This window comes from Anas acuta, chromosome 5 (assembly GCF_963932015.1).
Source record: "Anas acuta chromosome 5, bAnaAcu1.1, whole genome shotgun sequence".
Taxonomy (NCBI): Eukaryota; Metazoa; Chordata; class Aves; order Anseriformes; family Anatidae; genus Anas; species Anas acuta.
Window position 1 is genome coordinate 46729629 of NC_088983.1, and position 26137 is coordinate 46755765.

Genomic DNA, 26137 nt, shown 5'->3' on the forward strand with positions numbered 1-26137 from the left:
CCAAGCCCACTAGCTGGACAGGAGACAGAGAAACAGAGGTCTTTGTCTTGTTTTTCAGCTGTGATACACTCCATTTTCATCAGAGAATCATCTACAGTGATGCGTTCTCAATTTCAGATGTGCATAATATTGAGAAAACATTGATGTTTGAAGTGTTGCTGAGCAGTGCTCACACAGAATCAAGGACTTCTCATGCTGCCTTACCAGCGATGGGCCAAAACTCACTCAGGGCTGTTCCACACCATTTGTCATCATGCTGAGCAATGGAAGTTGGAATGAACAACATGGAAATGGGACACAGGTCGCAGTGAGGCAATGCCAAAAGCAGCGGGCACAGAGAGTCAAGGAGTTTCTTGTTGTAGTAATGAAGGTGAGAACTGGGAAGGGCAAGCAGAGCAGAGGAAAGGCAGCAGGGAGCCTTACCTGGCTGTGAGGAGCTCGGCACTGCTGAGGACACAGTTGAGAGCGGGGAGGATGCAGATGAGGGCAGCGGGCTGGTTTTGGCTGTGGAGGGTGCGGAGGACGCAGGCGACTCTGTGGGAGCACTGGTCCTCGGGGGAGAGGGCTTGGGCCTCAGGGTCGTAGGCGTGGGCCTGAGCCGGGAGCTTGGGGGCGACGGGGAGGAGGCTGTGGAAGGGGCGGCAGATGGCAGCCTGGTGCTGAGAGGGCTGCTGGGGGCAGGCGACGTCTTGGCCACTGGCACTGCTGGGCTGCTGGCGGGGCTGGCCTCGCTGGGCACGGACGTCTTGGAGGTGCTGCTGGCAGACGTGGCCGGGGTGGTCTTCTCCGTGCTCACGGGCGGCACGATGTGAGGCACCGTTGTCTCTTTGGGGGTGGAGGCTGCTGGGAGGAAAGCACAGGGGGACTGAGGGTGGCAGAGGGTGACAGCACCCCAGGGCTGCCCTCCAGCAGCTCAGCCCCCTCTCCATCTCTCTGGAAGAGGAACATCTCCATGTGTGTTGCTCAGGCCCAGGACAATGGCATGGGATATCATCTGCCTGCTGCAAGCCAGGACTGTGTGCTCCAATAGAGAGACCTGTGCTGCAGCACAATGACCAAAGAACCTCGAGGAAGAGGAAGCTGTCAGGGCCAAGGAGAAGGCCACCCATGGTGAGTTCACACTGGCTGATGGTTGGGCCCCACTCAATTTCTCTCACACTCCCAAACAGCAGGAAGAGGGCCACGTACCAGAAAGGCAAGAGAGAGGAAAAATGAATGCATCAGAGCTTGGACGGTGCAAGAAATGAAGGAAAAACAAGAAAAAGAAACCCCCAAGTGAAGCGAAGGCAATCACTGCCCATCTCCCAACAGGACACCCAGGCCCAGCCAGGCTCTGAGGAATGGCTCATTCTGAAACCTGCAACCCTCATCGTCTTGCTGAGCGTTGTGGTGTACGGTAAGGAATGGCTCGCTGGGCTCTTGCTGTAAGCTCTGACAGCTCTGTCTCCTCCCTACCTCTTGCCCAGCCCGAGCCCACTAGCTGGACAGCAGACAGAGAAACAGAGAAGGTCTTTGTCATGGTTTTCAGCTGTGATACACTCCATTTTCATCACAGTATTGTCTACAGTGAGGTGTTTTCAATTTCGGATGTGCATAATGTTGAGAAAACATTGTTGGTTGAAGTGTTGCTGAGCAGTGCTCACACCAAGTCAAGGACTTCTCTACTTCTGATGCTGCTCTGCCTGTGAGGAGGCTGGAAATTCTTAAGGAGCTGAGAGGGGACACAGCCAGTAGCTGTTCCGCACCATTTGACATCAGGATGAGAGATAAATGTTGTGAAGGGGGAGGAAAGGGATATAAAGAATAATGGCATGAGTGATCCCAGTAAAGGGCAGGCAGAGCAGAGGGAAGGCAGCAGGGAGCCTTACCTGGCTGTGAGGAGCTCGGCACTGCTGAGGACACAGTTGAGAGCGGGAAGGACGTAGATGAGGGCAGCGGGCTGGTTTTGGCTGTGGAGGGTGCGGAGGACACAGGCGACTCTGTGGGAGCACTGGTCCTCGGGGGAGAGGGCTTGGGCCTCAGGGTCGTAGGCGTGGGCCTGAGCCGGGAGCTTGGGGGCGACGGGGAGGAGGCTGTGGAAGGGGCGGCAGATGGCAGCCTGGTGCTGAGAGGGCTGCTGGGGGCAGGCGACGTCCTGGCCACTGGCACTGCTGGGCTGCTGGCGGGGCTGGCCTCGCTGGGCACGGACGTCCTGGAGGTGCTGCTGGCAGACGTGGCCGGGGTGGTCTTCTCCGTGCTCACGGGCGGCACGATGTGAGGCACCGTTGTCTCTTTGGGGGTGGAGGCTGCCGGGAGGAAAGCACAGGGGGACTGAGGGTGGCTGAGAGTGACAGCACCCCAGGGCTGCCCTCCAGCAGCTCAGCACCCTCTGCATCTCTCTGGAAGAGGAACATCTCATTGTGTGTCGCTCAGGCCCAGGACAATGTCATGGTGTATCATCTGCCTGCTGCAAGCCAGGACTGTGTGCTCCAAGAGAGAGACCTGTGCTGCAGCATAATGCCCCCAGAACCTCAGGGAAGAGGAAGCCGTCAGGGCCAAGGAGAAGGCCACCCATGGTGAGTTCACCCTGGCTGGTGGCTGAGCCCCATTTAATGTCTCTCTCACTCCCCCACAGCAGGAAGAGGGCCACGTACCAGAAAGGCAAGAGAGAGGTAAAATTAATGTGTCAGAACTTGGACGGTGCAAGAAATGAAGGAAAAACAAGAAAAAGAAACCCCCAAGTCAAGCAAAGGCAATCACTGCCCACCTCCCACCAGCACACCCAGACCCAGCCAGGCTCTGAGGAACAGCTCGTTCTGAAACCTGCAACCCTCATCGTCTTGCTGAGCGTTTTGGTGTACGGTAAGGAATGGCTCGCTGGGCTCTTGTACGCTCTGCCAGCTCTGTCCCCTCCCTACCTCTTGCCCACCTTTACCCTACTTACTGAGGGGTAGAGAAATTTGTTTGTTCATCTCTGGGGCCCCCATTCCAGGAGGGACTTGGGTGTATGAGAACTCCAGAGGACTAGCAATGAGTTCTGCCTTCTCTGTCTGCACCTGTGGGTGCAGCCCATCAGGACCCATAGACGTATGGATGTCCGGCTTGCTTAATCAGTCCTTAACACAGCTGTCATGAGCCCAGGCAAACTCCTTTATTTCAACTTCCTCTGGGGCCTCAGGGGTACAGGGGTCCTCGGGAGAGTCTCTGGCATATGGACAGAGACAAATGAGGCATTCCATAACTTGTTTTCTCTTTATCTTCTGTCACCAGGGCACCCACCTCATTCATTAGTGGGCCTACATTGCCTCTAGAGTTAGTTTTATCTGCAATGTTTTTAAGAAGCCCCTTCTGTTGTCCTTGACTCCTCTCGCAGGGTTTAATTCTAAGGAGGCCTTAGTTTTCCTAGTTACCTCCCTATATCCTCTAACAGCCTTATTCCTCCCAAGAGGCCAACCCCTCCTTCCATGACCTGTAGACTCTCCTATTCCACTTGAGTCTGCCCAGCAGTTCCCTGTTTAACCATGCAGGTTTCCTGGCTCTCTTCCCTGACTTCCTACTTGTTGGGATGCTCTGATCTTGAGCTTGGAAGCAGCAGTCCTTGAACACTAACCAACTGTCTTGCTCCCCTTTTCCTTCAAGTACCTTATCCCATGGAATTTCCCCTAGCAAATGCTGGAAAAGGCCAAAGTTGGCCCTACTGAAGTCCACGGTTGTGATTCTGCTCAGTACCCTGTTCCTGCCACATGAGATCCTAAACTCCACCATCTCATGGCTGCTGCAACCAAGGCTGCCTTCAACCTTCCCTGCTTCAACCAGCCCTATCTTGTTCGTGAGGACAAGATCCAGCAGTGCTCCTCTCCTCGTTGGCACATCCACTATTTGCATCAGGAAGTTACCCTCAGTACACTGAAGGAACCTCCTGGACTGCAGATGGCTGGCTGAGTAGGCCTTCCAGCAAATGTCAGGGTAGTTAAAATCCCCCACAATAACCAGGGCCTGTGCTCATGAGGATGCTACCAGCTGCCTGTAAAAGGCCTTGCCATCTTCCCCATCCGGATCTGGTGGCCTGTAATAGACACCCCCAACAGTATTCCCCATGCCAGCCTGCCCCTTAATTGCCATCCACAGACTCTCAACTCGCTCCTCATCCACCCCGGACAGTACTCAGTACATTTCAGTTGCTCTCTCATGTAAAGAGCAATTCCGCCACCTCGCCTTGCCAGCCTGTTTTTCCTGAGCAGGACATACCTATCCATGGCCACATTCCAGTCACGTGAGCTGTCCCACCATGTCTCTGTAATCGCCACCAGATCATAATCTCCTGACTGAACATGCATTTCTACCTCCTCCTGCTTATTCCCCATGCTCCATGCGTTGGTGTATAGGCACTTCAGGGAGTGAGCTGAGCATGCCAATTTCACCCTAGGGGGGTGGGAGGTCTCACAGTCTTCATCACTGCTAGGGCGCTGCAAGCCCAGCTACAACCCCCTCCCCCTTCAGATCTAGTTTAAAGCTCTCCAAATGAGCCCTGCTGATTCCTGTCCCAAAACCCTTTTGCCCCTGTGAGATAAACCTTTCCTGTGTATTACTTTCAGGCCTGTAGTCTTATAAAACCACATATTATCAAAGAACCCAAAGCCGTGCCCGTAGCACCAGTCACATAGCCAATCATTTATGGACTGGATCCTTCTATTCCATCCCATGTCATCACCCCAGAATGGAAGGCGGGAAGAGGAAAAGGACTTGTGGCCCAGGCTCTTTCACAAACCATCCCAAGGCCTTGAAATCTTTCTTCATTCCCCACAAACTAGAGGAGGCAGCTTCTCATCTGGAAGATCAGCAGCGGGTAATAGCATGTTGAGCACACCGGGTTGGGAAGCGTCCTGGTGATATCCCTGATCCAAGCTCCAGGTAGATTGCAGACTTCCCTTTGATGAGGGTCAACTCTGCGTGTCGGGCCCTCTGTTCCTCTCAGAAGGAATCTCCTGCTCCAATTACCCTTCTTTCTTTCTTTTTGGAGGCAGTCATGAGGAGTGATGCCAACTGCCTCTTCCTACATAACTTCGTAGGTGGGCCTTCCACAACATCGTTGCCTACCTATCCCTCAAGATCCAGGGCATCAAACCTATTACAGAGGGACGCCTGGAAAAGCAAGGTAGATAGCGAGAGGGGTTGCCCATGATGCTGAACTGGGACTTGCTCTTGCTTATACCACTCTTTCTTGTTTTGGACCCCTACCTCTGCCTGACAGCAACAGAGCTGAGGCTCCACCACCCTCTGGGGGGTATCCCCCGGTGCCCTTTTCTCAGGCATGCCAGGGAACACAGGGGCCCAAACTCACCCAGGGGCTGTTCCACACCATTTGACATCAGGATGAGAGATAAATGTTGGGATGAAGAGGGAGGAAAGAGGAACAGAAAGAATAATGGCATTTGTGTTCCCTACAAAGAGCAAGCAGAGCAGAGGGAAGGCAGCAGGGAGCCTTACCTGGCTGTGAGGAGCTCGGCACTGCTGAGGACACAGTTGAGAGCGGGGAGGACGTAGATGAGGGCAGCGGGCTGGTTTTGACTGTGGAGGGTGCGGAGGACGCAGGCAACTCTGTGGGAGCACTGGTCCTCGGGGGAGAGGGCTTGGGCCTCAGGGTCGTAGGCGTGGGCCTGAGCCGGGAGCTTGGGGGCGACGGGGAGGAGGCTGTGGAAGGGGCGGCAGATGGCAGCCTGGTGCTGAGAGGGCTGCTGGGGGCAGGCGACGTCCTGGCCACTGGCACTGCTGGGCTGCTGGCGGGGCTGGCCTCGCTGGGCACGGACGTCCTGGAGGTGCTGCTGGCAGACGTGGCCGGGGTGGTCTTCTCCGTGCTCACGGGCGGCACGATGTGAGGCACCGTTGTCTCTTTGGGGGTGGAGGCTGCCGGGAGGAAAGGACAGGGGGAATGAGGGTGGCAGAGGGTGACAGTGCCCCAAGGCTGCCCTCCAGCAGCTCAGCAGCCTCTGAATCCCCATGGAAGGAGAGCATCTCTGTGTGTTTCTCTCCAGTTCCAAGACAATGGTATGGAATATCATCTGCCTGCTTTAAGCCTCTTTAATATCTTTACTGATGACTTGGATGAGGGAATTGAGTGCACTCTCAGTAGGCTTGCAGACAACACCAAGCTGGGGGGCAGTGTTGAATGCCAGAGGGCAGGAAGGCCCCGCAGAGGGACCTGGACAGGATTTGTTGATGGGCAGAGGCCACTGGGATGAGGTTCAACATGGCCAAGTGCCAGGTCCTGCACTTTGGCCACAACCGCCCCATGCAGCGCTGCAGGCTGGGGGCAGAGTGGCTGCAAAGGTGTGCAGGGGAAAAGGATCTGGGGGTGCTGATGGATGTTCACTTGAACGTGAGCCAGCAGTGAGCCCAGGTGGCCAAGAGGCCAGCGGCATCCTGGCTGTGTCAGGAATGGTGCAGCCAGCAGGAGCAGGAGGTGATCGTCCCCCTGTGCTCTGCTCTGGTGAGGCTGCATCTCGAGTGCTGTGTTCAGCTTTGGGCCCCTCACTACCAGAAGGACATCGAGGCCCTGGAGCGTGTCCAGAGCAGGGATACGGGGCTGGTGAAGGGCCTGGAGCACAAGGCCTGTGGGGAGTGGCTGAGGGAACCGGGGGTGTTTGGGCTGGAGAAGAGGAGGCTCAGGGGAGACCTCATTGCTCTCTGCAGCTGCCTGAAAGGAAGGTGTGGGGAGCTGGGGGTCGGCCTCTGCTCACAGGTAACCAGTGATAGGACTAAAGAGAATGGCCTCAAGCCGTACCAGGGGAGGTTCAGGTTGGCAATGAGGAGACGCTGCTGCTCAAAAAGAGCAGTCAGGCACTGGAACCAGCTGCCCTGGGAGGTGGTGGAGTCACTGCCCCTGGGGGTGTTTGAGGAGAGGTTGGATGTGGTGCTTGTTATGTGGTTTAGTGGTGACACTGGTGCTAGGGGGATGGTTGGACCAGATGATTTGTAGGTCTCCTCCAATCTAAATGATTCTGTGATTCTGATGCTGCCCTGCCTGTGAGGAGCCTGAGGGTGCACAAGGAGCTTGGAGGGAACACAGCCAGCACAGGGGGCCCAAACTCCCCCAGGGGCTGTTCCACACCATTTGACATCAGGATGAGAGTTCAATGTTGTGGTGAAGGGGGAGGAAAGAGGGATAGAAAGAATAAGGGCATTTGTGTTCCCAGTAAAGGGCAGGCAGAGCAGAGGGAAGGCAGCAGGGAGCCTTACCTTGCTGTGAGGATCTCGGCACTGCTGAGGACACAGTTGAGAGCGGGAAGGACGTAGATGAGGGCAGCGGGCTGGTTTTGGCTGTGGAGGGTGCGGAGGACACAGGCGACTCTGTGGGAGCACTGGTCCTCGGGGGAGAGGGCTTGGGCCTCAGGGTAGTAGGCGTGGGCCTGGGCCGGGAGCTTGGGGGCGACGGGGAGGAGGCTGTGGAAGGGGCGGCAGATGGCAGCCTGGTGCTGAGAGGGCTGCTGGGGGCAGGCGACGTCCTGGCCACTGGCACTGCTGGGCTGCTGGCGGGGCTGGCCTCGCTGGGCACGGACGTCCTGGAGGTGCTGCTGGCAGACGTGGCCGGGGTGGTCTTCTCCGTGCTCACGGGCGGCACGATGTGAGGCACCGTTGTCTCTTTGGGGGTGGAGGCTGCCGGGAGGAAAGCACAGGGGGACTGAGGGTGGCAGGGCAAGAGGGGCAGGCAGAGGAGGAGCGCTTGTTCTGGGCAGGTGCCCCAGGACAGCCCCAAAGGCAAGGAAGTTAGGGGTGTGCAGCCCTGAGCCGCGCCAGGCAGGGGGAGGAATGGGCCAGTGGCTGCTGCCCTTCCCCTCCCCGTCCTGCTTCTTCCCACAAAGGTGGCACAAGGACAGGGCCCCAGGGCTGCCCTCCAGCAGCTCAGCACCCTCTGCATCTCCCTGAAAATGAAGCTAAAATGAAGGTCAGAAGTGATTTCTGTACTTCATCCCAAGAGCCTGCTAAGCCTCACTCACTCTTGTTTGCTCCCCGTCAGCAGGAAAGGGGCTGAGAATGGAAAAGGCAAAAGACTGGAAGAATTCAAGAGTCAACAAACTAAGAGTAGAACAGAAGGAAGAACGAGAAACAGAAACCCCAAAGTGAAGCAAAGGCAATCACTCCCCGCCTTCCCCCAGTACAGCCAGGCCCCACCAGGCTCTGAGGAATGGCTCATTCTGAAACCTGCAACCCTCATCGTCTTGCTGAGCGTTTTGGTGTACGGTAAGGAATGGCTCGCTGGGCTCTTGCTGTAAGCTCTGCCACCTCTGTCCTCTTCCTACCTCCACGCACCCCAAGCCCACTAGCTGGACAGCAGACAGAGAAACAGAGAAGGTCTTTGTCATGGTTTTCATCATTGATACACTCCATTTTCATCACAGTATCTTCTATGGTGATGAGTTTTTGATTTCTGTGGTCAGCTTTGGGGCCCTCGCTACAAGAAGGACATCGAGGTGCTCAAGCAAGTCCAGAGAAAGGCAACAAAGCTGGTGAGGGGCCTGGAGAACAAGTCTTACGAGGAGCAGCTGAGGGAGCTGGGATTGTTCAGCCTGGAGAAGAGGAGGCTAAGGGGCGACCTTATTGCTCTCTACAGGTACCTTAAAGGAGGCTGTATCAAGGTGGGGGGTGCTCTACTCTCCCATGTACCTGGTGACAGGACGAGGGGGAATGGGCTAAAGATGAGCCAGGAGAGGTTGAGGTTGGATGTTAGGAAGAACTTCTTTACTGAAAGGGTTGTGAGGCATTGGAACGGGCTGCCCAGGGAAGTGGCGGAGTCACCATCCCTGGAGATCTTTAAGACATTTAGATGTAGAGCTTCGTGATATGGTTTAGTGGAGGACTTGCTAGTGTTAGGTCAGAGGTTGCACAAGGTGACCATGGAGGTCTCTTCCAACCTAGGCAATTCTGTGATTCTCTGCTGCTGAGCAGTGCTCACATCGAGTCAAGGACTTCTCTGCTTCTGATGCTGCCCTGCTTGTGAGGAGCCTAGGGAGCACAAGGAGCTGAGAGGGAACAAAGCCAGCAGAGGGGGCCCAAACTCCCCCAGGGGCTGTTCCACACCATTTGACATCAGGATGAGTGATAAATGTTGGGATGAAGGGGGAGGAAAGAGGAACAGAAAGAATAAGGGCATTTTTGTTCCCTACAAAGAGCAAGCAGAGCAGAGGCAAGGCAGCAGGGAGCCTTACCTGGCTGTGAGGAGCTCGGCACTGCTGAGGACACAGTTGAGAGCGGGGAGGACGCAGATGAGGGCAGCGGGCTGGTTTTGGCTGTGGAGGGTGCGGAGGACGCAGGCGACTCTGTGGGAGCACTGGTCCTCGGGGGAGAGGGCTTGGGCCTCAGGGTCGTAGGCGTGGGCCTGAGCCGGGAGCTTGGGGGCGACGGGGAGGAGGCTGTGGAAGGGGCGGCAGATGGCAGCCTGGTGCTGAGAGGGCTGCTGGGGGCAGGCGACGTCTTGGCCACTGGCACTGCTGGGCTGCTGGCGGGGCTGGCCTCGCTGGGCACGGACGTCTTGGAGGTGCTGCTGGCAGACGTGGCCGGGGTGGTCTTCTCCGTGCTCACGGGCGGCACGATGTGAGGCACCGTTGTCTCTTTGGGGGTGGAGGCTGCTGGGAGGAAAGCACAGGGGGACTGAGGGTGGCAGAGGGTGACAGCGCCCCAAGGCTACCCTCCAGCAGCTCAGCACCCTCTCCATCTATGATAGGGGAACATCTCATTGTGTGTCGCTCAGGCCCAGGACAATGGCATGGGATATCATCTGCCTGCTGCAAGCCAGGACTGTGTGCTCCAAGAGAGAGACCTGTGCTGCAGCACAATGACCAAAGAACCTCGAGGAAGAGGAAGCTGTCAGGGCCAAGGAGAAGGCCACCCATGGTGAGTTCACACTGGCTGATGGTTGGGCCCCACTCAATCTCTCTCACACTCCCAAACAGCAGGAAGAGGGCCATGTACCAGAAAGGCAAGAGAGAGGAATAATTAATGCATCAGAACTTGGAAGGTGCAAGAAATGAAGGAAAAACAAGAAAAAGAAACCCCCAAGTGAAGCAAAGGCAATCGCTCCCCACCTCCTACCAGCACACCCAGGCCCAGCCAGGCTCTGAAGAATGGCTCATTCTGAAACCTGCAACCCTCATCATCTTGCTGAGCGTTGTGGTGTACGGTAAGGAATGGCTCGCTGGGCTCTTGCTGTAAGCTCTGCCAGCTCTGTCTCCTCCCTACCTCTCGCACAGCCCAAGCCCACTAGCTGGACAGCAGACAGAGAAACAGAGAAGGTCTTTGTCATGGTTTTCCGCTGTGATACACTCCATTTTCATCACAGTATTGTCTACAGTGAGGTGTTTTCAATTTCGGATGTGCATAATGTTGAGAAAACATTGTTGGTTGAAGTGTTGATGAGCAGTGCTCACACCAAGTCAAGGACTTCTCTACTTCTGATGCTGCTCTGCCTGTGAGGAGGCTGGAAATTCACAAGGAGCTAAGAGGGGACACAGCCAGTGGCTGTTCCACACCATTTGACATCAGGATGAGAGATAAATGTTGTGAAGGGGGAGGAAGGAGATATAAAGAATAATGGCATGAGTGATCCCAGTAAAGGGCAAGCAGAGCAGAGGGAAGGCAGCAGGGAGCCTTACCTGGCTGTGAGGAGGTCGGCACTGCTGAGGACACAGTTGAGAGTGGGGAGGACGTAGATGAGGGCAGCGGGCTGGTTTTGGCTGTGGAGGGTGTGGAGGATGCAGGCGACTCTGTGGGAGCACTGGTCCTCGGGGGAGAGGGCTTGGGCCTCAGGGTCGTAGGCGTGGGCCTGAGCCGGGAGCTTGGGGGCGACGGGGAGGAGGCTGTGGAAGGGGCGGCAGATGGCAGCCTGGTGCTGAGAGGGCTGCTGGGGGCAGGCGACGTCCTGGCCACTGGCACTGCTGGGCTGCTGGCGGGGCTGGCCTCGCTGGGCACGGACGTCCTGGAGGTGCTGCTGGCAGACGTGGCCGGGGTGGTCTTCTCCGTGCTCACGGGCGGCACGATGTGAGGCACCGTTGTCTCTTTGGGGGTGGAGGCTGCCAGGAGGAAAGCACAGGGGGACTGAGGGTGGCTGAGAGTGACAGCGCCCTGAGGCTGCCCTCCAGCAGCTCAGCACCCTCTGCTCCTGCCTGGGATAGAAGCTATACTGAAGGTCATACTGTCATGATTTGATCCTAACTGCGTGCTAAGCCCCACTCATTCTCTCTCAATCCCCCTTCAGAAAGAGAGGAGTAGACAACTGGAAAGACAAAAGAGAGGAGAAACTCAAGTGTCAAAACAGAGACAGTGCAAGAACGGAAGGAAAAACAAGAATCAGATACCAACCCCCAAGTCAAGCAAAGGCAATCACTGCTCACCTCCCACCAGCACACCCAGGCCCAGCCAGGCTCTGAGGAATGGCTCGTTCTGAAACCTGCAACCCTCATCTTCTTGCTGAGCGTTTTGGTGTGCGGTAAGGAATGGCTCGCTGGGCTCTTGTTGTATGCTCTGCCACCTCTGTCCCCTCCCTGCCTCTTGCCCACCCCAAGCCCAATTGCTCTGGAGCAGACAGAGAAACAGAGAAGGTCTTTGTCATGGTTTTCCACTGTGATACATTCCATTTTCATCACAGTATCGTCTACAGTGATGTGTTTTCAATTTTGGATGTGTAAAATGTTGAGAAAACATTGTTGGTTGAGGTGTTGCTGAGCAGTGCTCACACCAAGTCAAGGACTTCTCTACTTCTGATGTTGCCCTGCTTGTGAGGAGCCTGGGAGTCCACAGGGAGCTGGGAGGGGACTCACCCGGAGGCTGTTCCACACCATTTCTCATCAGGATGAGAGATAAATGTTGTGGTGAAGGGGGAGGAAAGGGATATAAGGAATAATGGCATTTGTGTTCCCAGTTGTCCTGGTTTCGGTTATGAAAGAGTTTATTTTCTTACTAGTAGCTGGTAGAATGCTATGTTTTGGCTTAGGGTGAGAAGAGTGCTGATAACGCCCCGATGTTTTAACTGTTGCAGAGCAGTGCTTACACCAAGCCAAGGACGTCCCAGCTTCTTGCTCTGTCCTGCCTATGGGCAGGTTGGGGGTGCACCAGGAGCTGGGGGGTGAATAGAGTCAAGCACAGGGGGCCCAAACTAGTCAAAGGAGTATTCCATACCATCTGACGTCATGCTGAACAATATATAGGGGTGGCTAGCTGGGGGTGGGTGAGCAAATGGCTTTGTGGTCTTTAGCTGCCGGCCGGGTTACACCACGACACCAGTAAAGGGCAGGCAGAGCAGAGGGAAGGCAGCAGGGAGCCTTACCTGGCTGTGAGGAGCTCGGCACTGCTGAGGACACAGTTGAGAGTGGGGAGGACACAGATGAGGGCAGCGGGCTGGTTTTGGCTGTGGAGGGTGTGGAGGACGCAGGCGACTCTGTGGGAGCACTGGTCCTCGGGGGAGAGGGCTTGGGCCTCAGGGTCGTAGGCGTGGGCCTGAGCCGGGAGCTTGGGGGCGATGGGGAGGAGGCTGTGGAAGGGGCGGCAGATGGCAGCCTGGTGCTGAGAGGGCTGCTGGGGGCAGGCGACGTCCTGGCCACTGGCACTGCTGGGCTGCTGGCAGGGCTGGCCTCGCTGGGCACGGACGTCTTGGAGGTGCTGCTGGCAGACGTGGCCGGGGTGGTCTTCTCCGTGCTCACGGGTGGCACGATGTGAGGCACCGTTGTCTCTTTGGGGGTGGAGGCTGTCGGGAAGAAAGCACAGGGGGACTGAGGGTGGCAGGGCAGGAGGGGCAGGCAGAGGAAGAGCTCTGGTTCTGGGCAGGTGCCCCAGGACAGCCCCAAAGGCAAGGAACGTATGGGGTGTGCAGCCCTGAGTCTTTCTGGGCAAGAGGGAGGAATGGGCCAGGGGCTGCTGCCCTTCCCTTCCCCATCCTGCTTCTTCCCACAAAGGTGACATAAGGACAGGGGCCCAGGGCTGCCCTCCAGCAGCTCAGCACCCTCTGCTGCTGGCTGGAAAAGAAGCTAAAATGAAGCTCAGAAGTGATTTCTGTACTTCATCCCAAGAGCCTGCTAAGCCCCACTCACACTCTTCTTTGCCCCCCCTCAGCAGAAAAGGGGCCAAGAAGCGGAAAGGAAAAAGAGAGGAGGAATTCAAGAGTCAACATATTGAGAGTAGGAGAACAGAACGAAAATCAAGAAAAGAAACCCCAAAGTGAAGCAAAGGCAATCACTCCCCACCTCCCACCAGCATGCCTAGGACCACTCAGGCTCTGAGGAATGGCTCGTTTGAAACCTGCAACCCTCATCGTCTTGCTGAGTGTTTTGGTGTACAGTAAGGAATGGCTCGCTGGGCTCTTGCTGTAAGCTCTGCCACCTCTGTCCTCTTCCTACCTCCACGCACCCCAAGCCCACTTGCTGGACAGCAGACAGAGAAACAGAGAAGGTCTTTGTCATGGTTTTCCGCTGTGATACATGCCATTTTCATCACAGTATCGTCTACAGTGAGGTGTTTTCAATTTTGGATGTGTAAAATGTTGAGAAAACATTGTTGGTTGAAGTGTTGATGAGCAGTGCTCACACCAAGTCAAGGACTTCTCTACTTCTGATGCTGCCCTGCTTGTGAGGAGCCTGGGGTGCACAAGGATCTGGGAGGGAACAGAGCCAGCACAGGGGACCCAAACTCCCCCAGGGGCTGTTCCACACCATTTGACATCAGGATGAGAGTTAAATGTTGGGATGAAGGGGAAGGAAAAAGGGATAGAAAGAATAAGGGCATTTGTGTTCCCAGTAAAGGGCAGGCAGAGCAGAGGGAAGGCAGCAGGGAGCCTTACCTGGCTGTGAAGAGCTCGGCACTGCTGAGGACACAGTTGAGAGTGGGGAGGACGTAGATGAGGGCAGCGGGCTGGTTTTGGCTGTGGAGGGTGTGGAGGATGCAGGCGACTCTGTGGGAGCACTGGTCCTCGGGGGAGAGGGCTTGGGCCTCAGGGTCGTAGGCGTGGGCCTGAGCCGGGAGCTTGGGGGCGACGGGGAGGAGGCTGTGGAAGGGGCGGCAGATGGCAGCCTGGTGCTGAGAGGGCTGCTGGGGGCAGGCGACGTCCTGGCCACTGGCACTGCTGGGCTGCTGGCGGGGCTGGCCTCGCTGGGCACGGACGTCTTGGAGGTGCTGCTGGCAGATGTGGCCGGGGTGGTCTTCTCCGTGCTCACAGGTGGCAATGTAGTTTTGGAGGCTGTCAGGTGGAAATTACCAGTCAGTTGGTATTTTTAGAGCAAGAGTTGAAGGGAAGTGAAATGGGCGATTCTAACGTAAACATCTCCTCCTGGGGGTAAGGATAATACGTGCAGTACCGCACCTCAGTGACTCTTTTTTGTAGAATATAACAATGAGATCTATGATGCCCAGCATGTCCCGCCCCATCCTGCTACGCCCCAGCATGGCCAGGTAGTCATGATTTATTAGGATGCCCTCCATCAGTTCGTGTCTGCTCTTTCCTTAATTCTTTAGAAGGGAAGAAGTATCTCTACTTTAATTTTTCCACATGTTTAGAAGTAGTTTATCATGTGTCTATTTCAGAACATGCTGGTATGGTTTCCTGGGGGAGTTGATGCTATTGATGGGACAGGCATATGCCCTGGGTGACTCTACTCTCTCCTGACCAGAGCACTCACCTGTTACTACTTTACTAGTTGGAGTCTTAGCTCTGGTTGGCTCCCTTGCTACAAAGAAAGGGATGAGAGAAAACAATGGTTGAGTCTTGGAAAGGATCCTAGGCAAAGCATGTTGCGGGATCTCCTCAAAGAAGGTATCCTGTTTGATATTAGGAAGACCTGGGCATTTGTAGCCCCATAGGTCTAAGTGGGAGAAGTGTACCCTGGAGTTTGAGCATGCACATTCTTGTCCACCCTCCACTGGTGATAATTTTGCACACAGAGTCAGCATCTGTCTTTATGTATGGAGCAAGGAGTTGGCATTTATTGGCCCATCTTTATCGTGGGTGTGTCGGGGCCTGGGCTTCCTTTGGGTGGAGAGCATCCTTGTTTTCTGTCTCTCACCCCAATTTTTCCTGGAGTTGTAATCTTCCACTCTCCACTGCCTTCTCTCCCCACTGCTGTGCATTCTCAGGGCACCACTGTAAGGGGAGGAGTTGTGTTAACTAGTCTCCAATTACTAGTTGCAGGGCCGGAACTCACAGAGGTCTGTACCCTGATGAAGTCCTGTGCCCCACAGCCAAACCCCTGAAGCAGCAGCGGAGAAGGATGGCCAGTGTGACTGCCAGTCCCAGGACGTGCCTGAGTTGCAGGAGTACCATGGCAAGGGCAGTAGGAAGAGGAAATTAATACTAAAAGTGAAACCTGTGCAGAAAACGCCACTTCGAAGAGAAGGGTGGGAGCTGAAAGGAGCAGGCAGCAGCAGCAGGAAGAGCAAGAGGGGCCTTACCGGGATGTGATGGTCTCAGCCGTGTTGAGGGCAGGGCAGATGAGGAGGAAGAAACAGATGAGGTTGAGGTGACAGGTAAAGAGCTGGGGCTCGGAGACGTCTTTGTCAGTGGGACTTCTGGACTGCTGGCAGGGCTGGCTTCTCTGGAAACAGAGGTCTGGGAGGTACTGCTGGCCAATGTCACAGGTGTGGTCTTCTGCGTGATGAATTGTGGCACACTGTGTGGCACAGTTGGCCTTTTGTGGGTGACAGCTACCGGGAGGAAAGCACAAGTCGATTGAGGGTGGTGGAGCAAGAGGGGAAGGTGACAGAGGTGGGCAGTTCCGTGCCAGAAGCCATGGGCTGGCACTGGGACAAGAAAGGCACAGATCCCTCCTGCTGGGCAAGAGGGAGGGATGGCCCAGTGGCTCCGGCCCTCACTTTTCCCTTTCTGCTTCTCCCTAGGAATGCAGGGCAAGAACCGGGCCAATTCAGCACCCTCTGCCTCTTTCTGGACCACATGAGGGAAGATGAAGAGCCTCTCCAGATGTGTGTGTCTCCCTTGAAGGCACTCCGGGCTAGGCATGGGCATCCCATGGGAAAGCTGGGTAAGTGAAAGAGTTGTAGGCTAATGGCAGCTCTCAGGTTCTTCTTACTCACCTACTGAGACTCGGTGGTGTAGAGTGGTTGCTTCAGTTCCCTCACTCTCTGTAAAGTAAGGATAAGTGGACATTTAGTAATGGTTGATGTCTGAGAAGGTGCCTAGTTAAAGTGGGTTGCGATGCTTCCTCAGACTAAGCTGTAATTGTTGGCACAGGAAGACCTGGATGTATGCACCCCAACAGTAAGGATGGGAGATGTGTGGACTGGGAGAGAGTGTGTGCCCGCCCTCCCACTACAACTGACTTCTCCCTGCACACTGTCCCAGCTTCTGGTGTCAGAATACAGCATCAGAGGAGGCTGCGCTTGTTGACCTACAAAGTACCTGACAACCCAAAGCGTAAGTCCTTTTGTGATAGATAGGATTTATGATTTTCAGAGACGTTGTTACAATGGCATGGGGGAACACACATTCCACCATCTGTAAGGTTTTCAAAACTCACTTTGAAGCACAAAGTGATTTTGCCTTAATTTGGAGGAATTGGTAGAATATGGTTTCCAAGAGAAATGTTAGGTTTAAAGATCTTATTGGATGTCTGATGCTTGTTCCATTGAGGGACACCATAATATCTATTTTTGTCAAACTCCTTCAGACACCCATTCCCTTTCCTACTTGCCATGTTAAAGACATCTAGTAAGAATGCCTGTTTTTATTACAAGGAATCCATTAACATGTTTTCTGAGTGACGGTTTCACATGACAGATATCAATCAGTATTTACCTACTGTTGTTAGTTCAGGCTGGCTGGAGGTTGCAATCTGAGATGTAGTATGAGAAGATATAGAGGTGGTTGTCATTTCCTTTTTTGTAGGGGTCTCGAAGAGTGGTGTAGTGACCCTTACTTTTTCTGTCTCTGTTGAAGCAGTGGTTGATGAGGCAGTAGGTGTAGATATCGGCTTACTGGATGTGGTCCTTTTTGTTGAGGTAGTTATGGAGGGTGTAGTGACAGTTGTGGTCATACTTGGCGTAGTAAAAACCAATGTTGTATGTTCTTTTGGAGTAAAAGTAAAGAATATAATGTGAGTAATCAATTTACTTAAACCCGTATTCCAGAAACCCAAATTTTGCTCTTGCTCTTTTCAATGCTTTGTGTGTAATTGTTTGTATTTGTGTTCTCATAATCTTGCCATACATTTTCCACTTGTATTTGTTTTCTCATCTCAGATATTTCTTTGATCTCATTTTGTGTGTTTTTCCTGTGCTAGATTATTTTTCATTTGATTTTTCTAAGAAGTTAGCTTTGATGACTTATTAGCTACAGTCTGTATGACTTAGCTAATGACAAGATTAGCCAATGAAATTATGTTCTGAATTGGCCACAGTTTCAGCTTCTCAATTTGTATTACAAAATCAGATAACATAGGACTTCATTTGTCCCGGTGCTCAAGTCACCTGGCACAATGGCAGCCCTTGAAGTTTTGTTTTAACTCCTGTGGTAACTCTTTTTATTTCCACTTTCTCTGATAGCCTGGGTCCAGGATAGATTTTTAGTTGAACTGCATGTCTATGGTAAGTTGTATCCTATTATTAGTTTCCTCATAACTGAACTAACTGTAGAACGGGCAGAACAGGCTGAAACTAAGCTAATAAATCCAACTGGAGTTGAGGTGGCTCACTGCTTATAGAAGTTCTAATGTGCTTCTCTGATGATTCACACGTAAGTTATTTTGGTTGCATTTTTAACTATTATCTATATCCTTTCTCTTTCCAGGCACTTTCCATCTACGCTTCTGAACATTTCTGGTTTGCAAACTCCTTTCTCGAAGCCTGCTTTGCCTACCTCATAATTTGCAGCCTTACGCTTGGACGTTGAGACAGCTTGCAATACCTAGCAGCTTCTTAGTAGAGTGATGTCTAAACTATGTATAGAATGGGTTTGGTGTAATTTATTTTAGACAGTAACGCTAACAACCTACCAGTTGTTGACTTTATTGTGACAAGAGGTGTTGCTGATGAAGTTCTTGGAATGGTGATTTTTGAGGTTATTGTTGGACTCATGGTCTCAGTTGATACAGTAGATGCAGAAGAGGTAATAGCAGGTGATGTTGGTAGCAGAGTTGCGGGTGATGTGACTGCAGTAGAGCTTCTTGTTATGTTAGGCTGCACTGTTGTTACTAAGAGAAAAATCAAAATCAGAGGATAATAAATAGTTCTTAATAATCTATTATAAATATGCCTATATAAATTTATTTTTTTCAAGTAAAAAAACTAAACAACTACTTGTAATAACAATTATTAATAGCTACTACCTTAATTTTAAATGAAATATTTGGGAAAAGCTTTCTATCTATTCCTTTGCAATTATCTGCAGTATATATATTGAACAGGGATTTTTGCAGAAGCTTATTCAGACAGCCATCAGCATAACTTTTTCCCAATGCTTTTCATCTTCATGGAAATTACTGTAATTTCTAACAAATTAAAGATCAGTATATACAGATTTATTTTGTGGATCAGGCTGTTCGGGCTTGGTACACATGAGTTTCCATGAAGACCTTCTTAAACTGACCCAGTGTTATAAGGTCAGTCACCATTAAAAATTGTGGTGATTTTTTGGTGTGATTTCTGTGTATCAGAAACAAAACAGAAATTGTTTTTGACTTAGAGAGGTATTTCACTGTTGATATCTGGAAGTGCCTAAGTGTACTCAGGGAACACTGTTCTCTCAATAATTTCCTTTCCCAATTTAAGATTTCTAACACATGTTAGAATAAAATGTGATAATTACAATAGTGAGTAGTTTTTCATTATTGCATCTTAAGCATGTGAAACTGGTGATGTCATCATATCAAGCAAAAAAGGATACTAGTTATCTCAGAAACACATCTAACAACGTACATCACTGTGTAAGTACTTGTTTTAGCCAACTGCTTAACTAACCTGTCAAAGGTGAAGTTTCAGGTGTAGTACTAATGCTTTCATATCCTGTTGGATAAAGGTAGAACAGGTTAAATTTGTGAGTGGAAACATATTAAAAATATTCCAAATAAGGCTAATTTCAGATTGGGAGAAAAATAAAGATCTTTCCAAGGATTGTGTTACTTAGTGAAATCATCCTGAAAATGTTCGCTACTCCTTACTTCAGTGGGGGGCTTAAACAATGATGAAAAAGTTAATACACCTCACAATAATAATACACGAGCATATTTTTGCTGCCTTTCTTATGTCTTTTATGGATAAGGGCACTCTCTGAATTTATTTATTTTTTTTTATGTGTAAATGAGATCACCAGCTGAGATTCCAGTTTCACAGGCTATAATTCCATAAAACGAAAAAAAAAAATGTCCTTGAGGTCATTTTTTAAATCTGCATGGAAATCCAAACTGTGCAGATGGAGTCTATTCACAACATTATTTAGTAAGACAAGTTTTCAGAGTAGCACACCATACGGTAATAAATCTTAAGTTAAAATAATTAAAACAAACATACAAACAAAAACAAACAATTTAAGGAGAATTGCTATGCGAAGTCCACTAGCTAGGTCTGATTTCTTTCTACATGTTTTCTTTGTTTAAGAAAGGCATTGAATGTATCTGGGACCTATACTTTCATCTTTACTTCATATAGATTAGAACATCAATGAACTTTCAGGAACACCCATATTTTGAGAAGTACTCACACAATTAATAGAATTTTTCACCTTCCTGATTAAAATCAGTCAGGGTCATACAGCTTCTCTATTGTAGCATTCCTTACCCTAATCTATATTTTAATTAGTTATTTTCATTACTTTATTTATCAACCAAAGTTTTACATATTAGCAGTACACTAATAAGATTCTTTTGAAGAAGAGTTATACTAGGATGAATACTCACTGTTAATTGAGAGGTACTAGGAAAAATACTTCTTTGAGAACACACCAAGGTTTTAGTTACTGTACAAAAAGACAATGAGTATGTAGGTCCCTACTTACCACATGGCATGCATTTTTCCGTCTCATAGTCAAAATATTCATCATGAGAGCAGTTGTAACAGCCTGAAGAAAGGAGAAACTTGTGTTACCTTCTTCAGAGAACTGCATGTAGTCTATACTATGTGTATAATCTAAATAATCTTTCTTTTATGAAGAAATTGTATTGATTGCAACTTAATATATTTAGGCAACCACCTCCAACATAATCCTCAGAAGGATCGGTATATGTAGTATTTTTTTTCTTACTCCAACTATATCTATTTGTCTAATAGAAATAATACTCAGATAATACATATATTTCTTACATAAACAGAGCAAATTCTTTTAATTTGGTGCATGTCAGAGGATATCTCTTCAAGCTAATCCGAGGTCAATACAAAATTAGGTATAGTACAGGCAATTACACTGATTATGCATCTAAAGCAGTAGTAGTAAGGTAAAGATCAGCAAAACTGCTTTAAAGACAACACCAATTAGAGCACGACTATTTAACCATGGCATGACTGAAAATAATTATCTTACTGCTTTGTGGTTTGAAATAGCATAGCTTCAATTACCTTCAATGTTGACATATTTGTAGTTTTGGTTTGGACAATTACAGGGCCTGTAATGCCAGGTGCAGTTGTCATTGTTGTAGGCATAGGATAAAGCACCTCCACTTCCTGTGTTTTTATGAGAATTGTAATACTCACAATAGACAGCTAAAAAGGACAAAAAACAGGAGAGAAGTCAGAATTTTGCAAATTAATGACATTATTTTCAAAGTACTTAATGGAGGACAAAATTAGTTAATGGCTTGAATCAAAATTTTTGTCACTGGAATTATCACCATCTGATGTACAATGAAATGTATGCTTTAGTGAGATGAGTCAGTTTCTTTTTCTGTGAACGGACTATGCAGACATTTCCACAATTTCTAATGTATAATATAGTGAGTGCGTGAAAGAAACCATCAAAGATGACAAGCTTAGCATTGATTTATAACACTCATCCTCTCTTTTCCTCCATGTATGGTGTTCTGGGACACACTGATATTTTCCTGTTTTACAGTGTTCCAGCCAGCACAGCTGTCTTTATTCCCTTGACATCCACACAAATAGTGAATTCATCACAGCTAAAAGAAAACATTTTTTTACAGTTTCATATTCCATCTACTTACAAACTGACTATTCACTATACAGTAGCAGCAGAAAAAATATGCTGCCTTCTGTGATCATTTATCTTCTCATTATTCCACGGTAAAAACAGACATATTTTGGTTAATTTAGCACAAATGAAAAGTACAGAGTTCAAACTTCACGTTACTGAAATCAACTATTGGCCCATACAGAAAACATACCCTCTGAGGTGCGTATGTAAGCAATTTCCTTTGTTACCATATTAATATACTCATGATAAAAATAATTGTCTCTTAAACTGATTAAAGAAAGCTTAAAGAAACTTACGGCAAAACTCAGGGGTCCTCCAGTCAATGCAGATACCTTTATCTAAGCATGCCATCGCATATACCGCAATGGCATCACACATGCATTCACAATCCCCTCCAATGTCACAGCCACATGAGTCTCGAACGCAGGCCTCGTAATAGGGCATACGATTCACCTGCATCGGAAAATTAAGTCATGAATTTTCTAGGATTCATTGCTTTCTACAAGTACCTAACAGGAAGCTGTAAGGTATTCTTACCTTATTGTGACAGGCAGAAAAGACTTGGCTGTTGATGATGGAACATGTCTTTTCTGCCCAAGCCTTACGGTAAGGGTTCTTACTACATGGGTCCACTACAAAGTATACGTCCCCACAGAGAGGATTCTCCTTCCAAGAGTTCACAAATTCCAGCTCATTTGATGCCACATACTTGCTTCGGGTTTCAAAATCATCTTTCATATTGCCATTATAGTTCCCACACAAACCACAAATAGTTTCCTGCATAAAATAAAAACATGGTAAGTTACTTTCCCTCTCAGTTACTGACATTTTTTCCTGTGCATCACTGGTGATTGTAATCTACAAATACTCTCTCATATGTTCTTAGCCCCTTGTGCATGAGGTCCTGTTCATCAGTGGATGCCCTGCTCTTCTAAAGTGTAATTTGTAATTTGTCTTTGTCATCATTTATCAAATTCAAGCAAAACATGCAGTTGTTGTATAAAATACAAGCTCTTTAACTCAAAAGGTTCCTGTCACGCAGAAGGGTAATCACATAAAGTTAGATTTTTTCAGACATAATGATGAATAGAAAATGAATTGTTAGTAGAATCTCTGAAAAACCTTTGTCATCATAGAGAGTCAAGACAACTGTCATCAAATTGGCAGTTCAATCTGAACTGAAGGATAGTTTTCTGAGGAAGTTATTCTGCAATACCTGTGTTTCCCTGGAGATCTTGATGAAGAAGTTCATGTGCTTATTCCAGATCAGGGTCATGTTGTATTTTCCTGGGATAATGATATCAAACATCAGGTGGAGAGCATTCTTTTTCACACTGTATCGCACTAAAGGATTTTCCCCAGAAACAGAGAAGGTTTCATCTCGCAGTACAAGTGTCAGGTTCTGGAACAAAAATTACGTGTATGTTACAACTTACCAAGTTTCAGTATTTTTCTTACTTTCTGTGTCACACATGTTGAAGGTCAGATACAGAAGGTCTGCTACAGACCATCTTGTCATTCCTGTTTATTCTACAGTAGCCAAATACTGCTGAATAACTTTCTGTCATCCGTGATGGAGATCTTAAAAGGTAGTTGAGTTTCCTTGGGTTGTCACCCTATCTCAAAATAATTGCCTTTTGTTTCTTTTTTTATTTTAACGTATATGCAAATCTCCATAGAAATATTAAATATATATATATATATACACACAACTGTCCTCATTAATTCTCAATGTTACATACAATAGCATTTGTTGGAAATAGTATGGGCATCTATATGAAGCCAATAGAGTACAGGAGGTACATCTTCATGTATTCTTAGAAATAAAATATAAAAAGTTACAGAGAAAATAGATCTAACACTAGAGCTCTGTTACTATCTCCTACTCTCAAGTGTACTCTTACAAATCCTGTTGTAGTGCAGTGTTTCAGAGTCTAGATAATAAACAGAAAGGTTTGTCTGGAAAATGCACTTATCAAGCTGGATCCTGAGCAAACAATAAACTTTTTCAGCACAGCACTGATGAGCTGGAACTGCCAATATTCAGTAACCTGGCAAATGTGTACTGCTTGTAGTGACTGTTTAGTCACTACACATTTCATCTGTCCCTATACTTCTCTCTGTCTGATAGTGAAAAGACTAAAATGAGCTGATACTACTGGGCGTTACTGTTCAAGTACAGCCAAGGGCAAAAATTATCTGATTTTGGAAGCTGTCAGACAGCAGTAGAAATGAGGATAATTGCTCATTACTTTAATTTCAAAGATGTATCTCAGGTAAAACAGTAGCGATCTGGATGTATTTTGAATTGGTGGATATTACCTGGAGTAAGAAATCTGGAGAGGTTTTGTGTGTCATCCATGATAAGAATTCCTCAATTTTATACTAGTGTTTTCTTAGACTGAGTTTAGTGAAAAAAATAATCTTTTGACAGAGCCCACTGTTGAGTAAGTAAGGTTCAAAATTTTGTGGCTTCTACATAGGGAAGAAGTTTGAGGACTGAAACACTGACATGAGAACTGATAAAAACGATGGCAGTTTCTATTAACAATGAAGCTCCAGGTTAAGCACATAATTTCACATATAAAGACACCACTTCGAAGACATATCTGAAGTTTCCAAAATTGAAGCAAGTATGGACTTAAATGACTATTCTGCTGGATAACAGAAAAAGATCTTACCCCAAGGTAAATGCTGATGGATCTAGAGCATGTAACCCCTGATTTCCCACAGATGACATTCTCAGTAATGATTTTAAAAGAGGAATGAGGTCTATTAACACTGCAGCCATCCTAAAAAAAAAATAAAAATACATGCAAAAAGACCTAATAAACTCTATGTCTGAAGTGTAACAAAGTAAAGAAAGCTTAGACATGTCATGGCTGTGATTCTGCCTTTCAGCACAGCAAGCCATCTCTATCTGATATTCTCATTCTCATGTGAGAGACAGCCCATCTGTGAATGTCTTAAAATTCACTGTTGGCTAATAAAAGATCGGTTCTAGAATATTTTACAGCTTTCATAGCTGAACCATTCTATTCCTTGCAGAACCCACACCTTTGTAGGTAGAAAGGAAAGAGTTACTGGGGTATCATGCTTTAGCTATTTCATTGTTTTGGGAGGTATCAGTGATGACCTCTGGTTTGGTGGTCAAACTGACATCACTTCACTGAAAGACATAGTTGACTGGTAGAAAATATGTTACATATCTATGACTTTATATGTTATTTAATCTAAAATTGGTTGCACATATAAAATCACCTTAAGTGTTTAGAAAGATTCAGGGTGCTATATTGGATAAAATACATCCTATGATATTTTCACCAGCCATTTAAATCAAGGTATTCCTTCATGCTAAGATATAGCCAAAAGAAGCAGTAAGATCCAGGTTACCATAGCTAATATGTATTCACAGTTGCCATCAAAAACAAAACGTTGTCCATCAAAAGTGGTGATGTGGCCTTCTCCATAAAGATTACACGTTGAAGAACACTTTGATTTCTGAACACATTTCCATTTGCCTTTTCTGCAAGTGCTGGGAGTGAGAAGAGAAACTATACTCAGATTTCACAGGAGTAGCACCTTAACCTACATCTTCTTACATACATACATTTTTATAGATAAGACATTCATTTAATTGACTTGTGTACACTGTGACCAAGTCACAATTAATGTAAGATATAAATACATAAATAAAAGTAATGGATTGCTGAGAAAATTAATTCATGATAAAGAAACCTTCACTCTCTTTTTCTTTCTTTTCCATTAAAGAAAAATACAAGCTCATTTCTTTTTGCTGTTAATGAAAACAGGTATCTGTGTTCTGTGCTGTTTGGGTGCTGGTGGATTTTTATACTAGATTAGAAACTGGAAAATGAATAAAGTACCTTGATAATGCTACTAAGGAGATGGAAGCAATCTTTTTGGGAGGTTGTTTATATCTATAGAGAAGAAGGAAGACAGCACCCTCATCTTTATTTAGTTGTTAATCCTTGTGGAGCTGTTAATCCTCAACCTTACATAGTTTACATTTATATGCCCTACAAAGGATGCCCTTATTCCTTGGATATAGAGGTGGAAGAAATATCCCTGAAGCCAGTACAGCTGACTAGTAGACCATGACTCATTTGTACATAAATATTGCCAAGTGTTAAGCTTCTCTTTATTTAAGGAATATAGTGCTTTGTCATTATATTCCTTCAGTTTAGCTTTCAGCTTTTGCTATTTCCTACTCTCCTATCAACTGAATGCTTTTGTTATATAGTTGTACGGCTGAGTGAAACAGAGGTTCAGGAATAGAAAGTGGTGTGACCCTTACCAGATTTCACATTCAGTTTGGATCTGTTCACCTCTTCCATACGCAAGGCCACCATATTCACAAGGACAATCCTCAGCTGGAACACACCTGCCATCAAGATTTTCGTATAGCCCATCAGCGCAGACACATCCTGATTCACATTTAGTAGGTATCTGGTAAAGATCAACCGATTGCAAAATGAAAAAGAACATAAAATGTATTTTATCTTGTACGTGACTGGTGTCAAGAATGAATCTGTGCTCAGTTCTAGTTTTCATTTGATTTAAATGTTATGATTTTCTTCATGCTAATATTCAACTAGTCAATTGAACTAGTTTCACTGAAGTTATAAGATATACCTGTTGTGTGAGATAGTAAACATACTTGAAGACTGAAAAATTTCTTTTGTTTCTACATACTTTTCTTTCGTTCCGTTCAGACAAACAGAGCACAATATAAGTTTCTTTATACCACGGAACACTATTACATTACAATGTTCCAGTCAGTCTTTTTCCTTAGTATGAAAGCAAAAGAAAACCCTATCAGGATAGACCAGAAGTCCACCTAGCTTAGGTATCTTGAACCCTACAACCGTCAACACCAGATATTTGTGAAAGAATCGAACAGAAAGCATATACTACATGTTCTGTCAGTTTCTAGCAACATGTAGCTTATGGAGCCAGAGGTGATAGTGAAGGATTATATTATCCTTAATGGATTTTTATTCTATTTGT

At 48.1% G+C, this 26137-nt stretch overlaps 1 protein-coding gene across 1 annotated transcript in view; it reads right to left on the reverse strand.

Annotated features, from left to right (window-relative positions):
* MUC6 (mucin 6, oligomeric mucus/gel-forming) overlaps positions 1 to 26137 on the reverse strand; it is a 69088-nt gene that overhangs the window by 5358 nt on the left and 37593 nt on the right. Inside the window, exons 23-41 of the mRNA XM_068684353.1 lie at positions 25425 to 25576; positions 24500 to 24641; positions 23788 to 23898; positions 22323 to 22508; positions 21644 to 21883; positions 21403 to 21559; positions 20515 to 20658; positions 19958 to 20020; positions 18925 to 18969; positions 17961 to 18158; positions 16766 to 17035; positions 16045 to 16092; positions 15406 to 15657; positions 13802 to 14197; positions 12296 to 12712; positions 10626 to 11042; positions 5467 to 5883; positions 1869 to 2285; positions 424 to 840 (exon numbers count right to left, since the gene is read on the reverse strand). Of these exons, the coding sequence (XP_068540454.1) occupies positions 424 to 840; positions 1869 to 2285; positions 5467 to 5883; positions 10626 to 11042; positions 12296 to 12712; positions 13802 to 14197; positions 15406 to 15657; positions 16045 to 16092; positions 16766 to 17035; positions 17961 to 18158; positions 18925 to 18969; positions 19958 to 20020; positions 20515 to 20658; positions 21403 to 21559; positions 21644 to 21883; positions 22323 to 22508; positions 23788 to 23898; positions 24500 to 24641; positions 25425 to 25576 (4489 nt within the window). The remainder of the gene's footprint in view (positions 1 to 423; positions 841 to 1868; positions 2286 to 5466; positions 5884 to 10625; positions 11043 to 12295; positions 12713 to 13801; positions 14198 to 15405; positions 15658 to 16044; positions 16093 to 16765; positions 17036 to 17960; positions 18159 to 18924; positions 18970 to 19957; positions 20021 to 20514; positions 20659 to 21402; positions 21560 to 21643; positions 21884 to 22322; positions 22509 to 23787; positions 23899 to 24499; positions 24642 to 25424; positions 25577 to 26137) is intronic.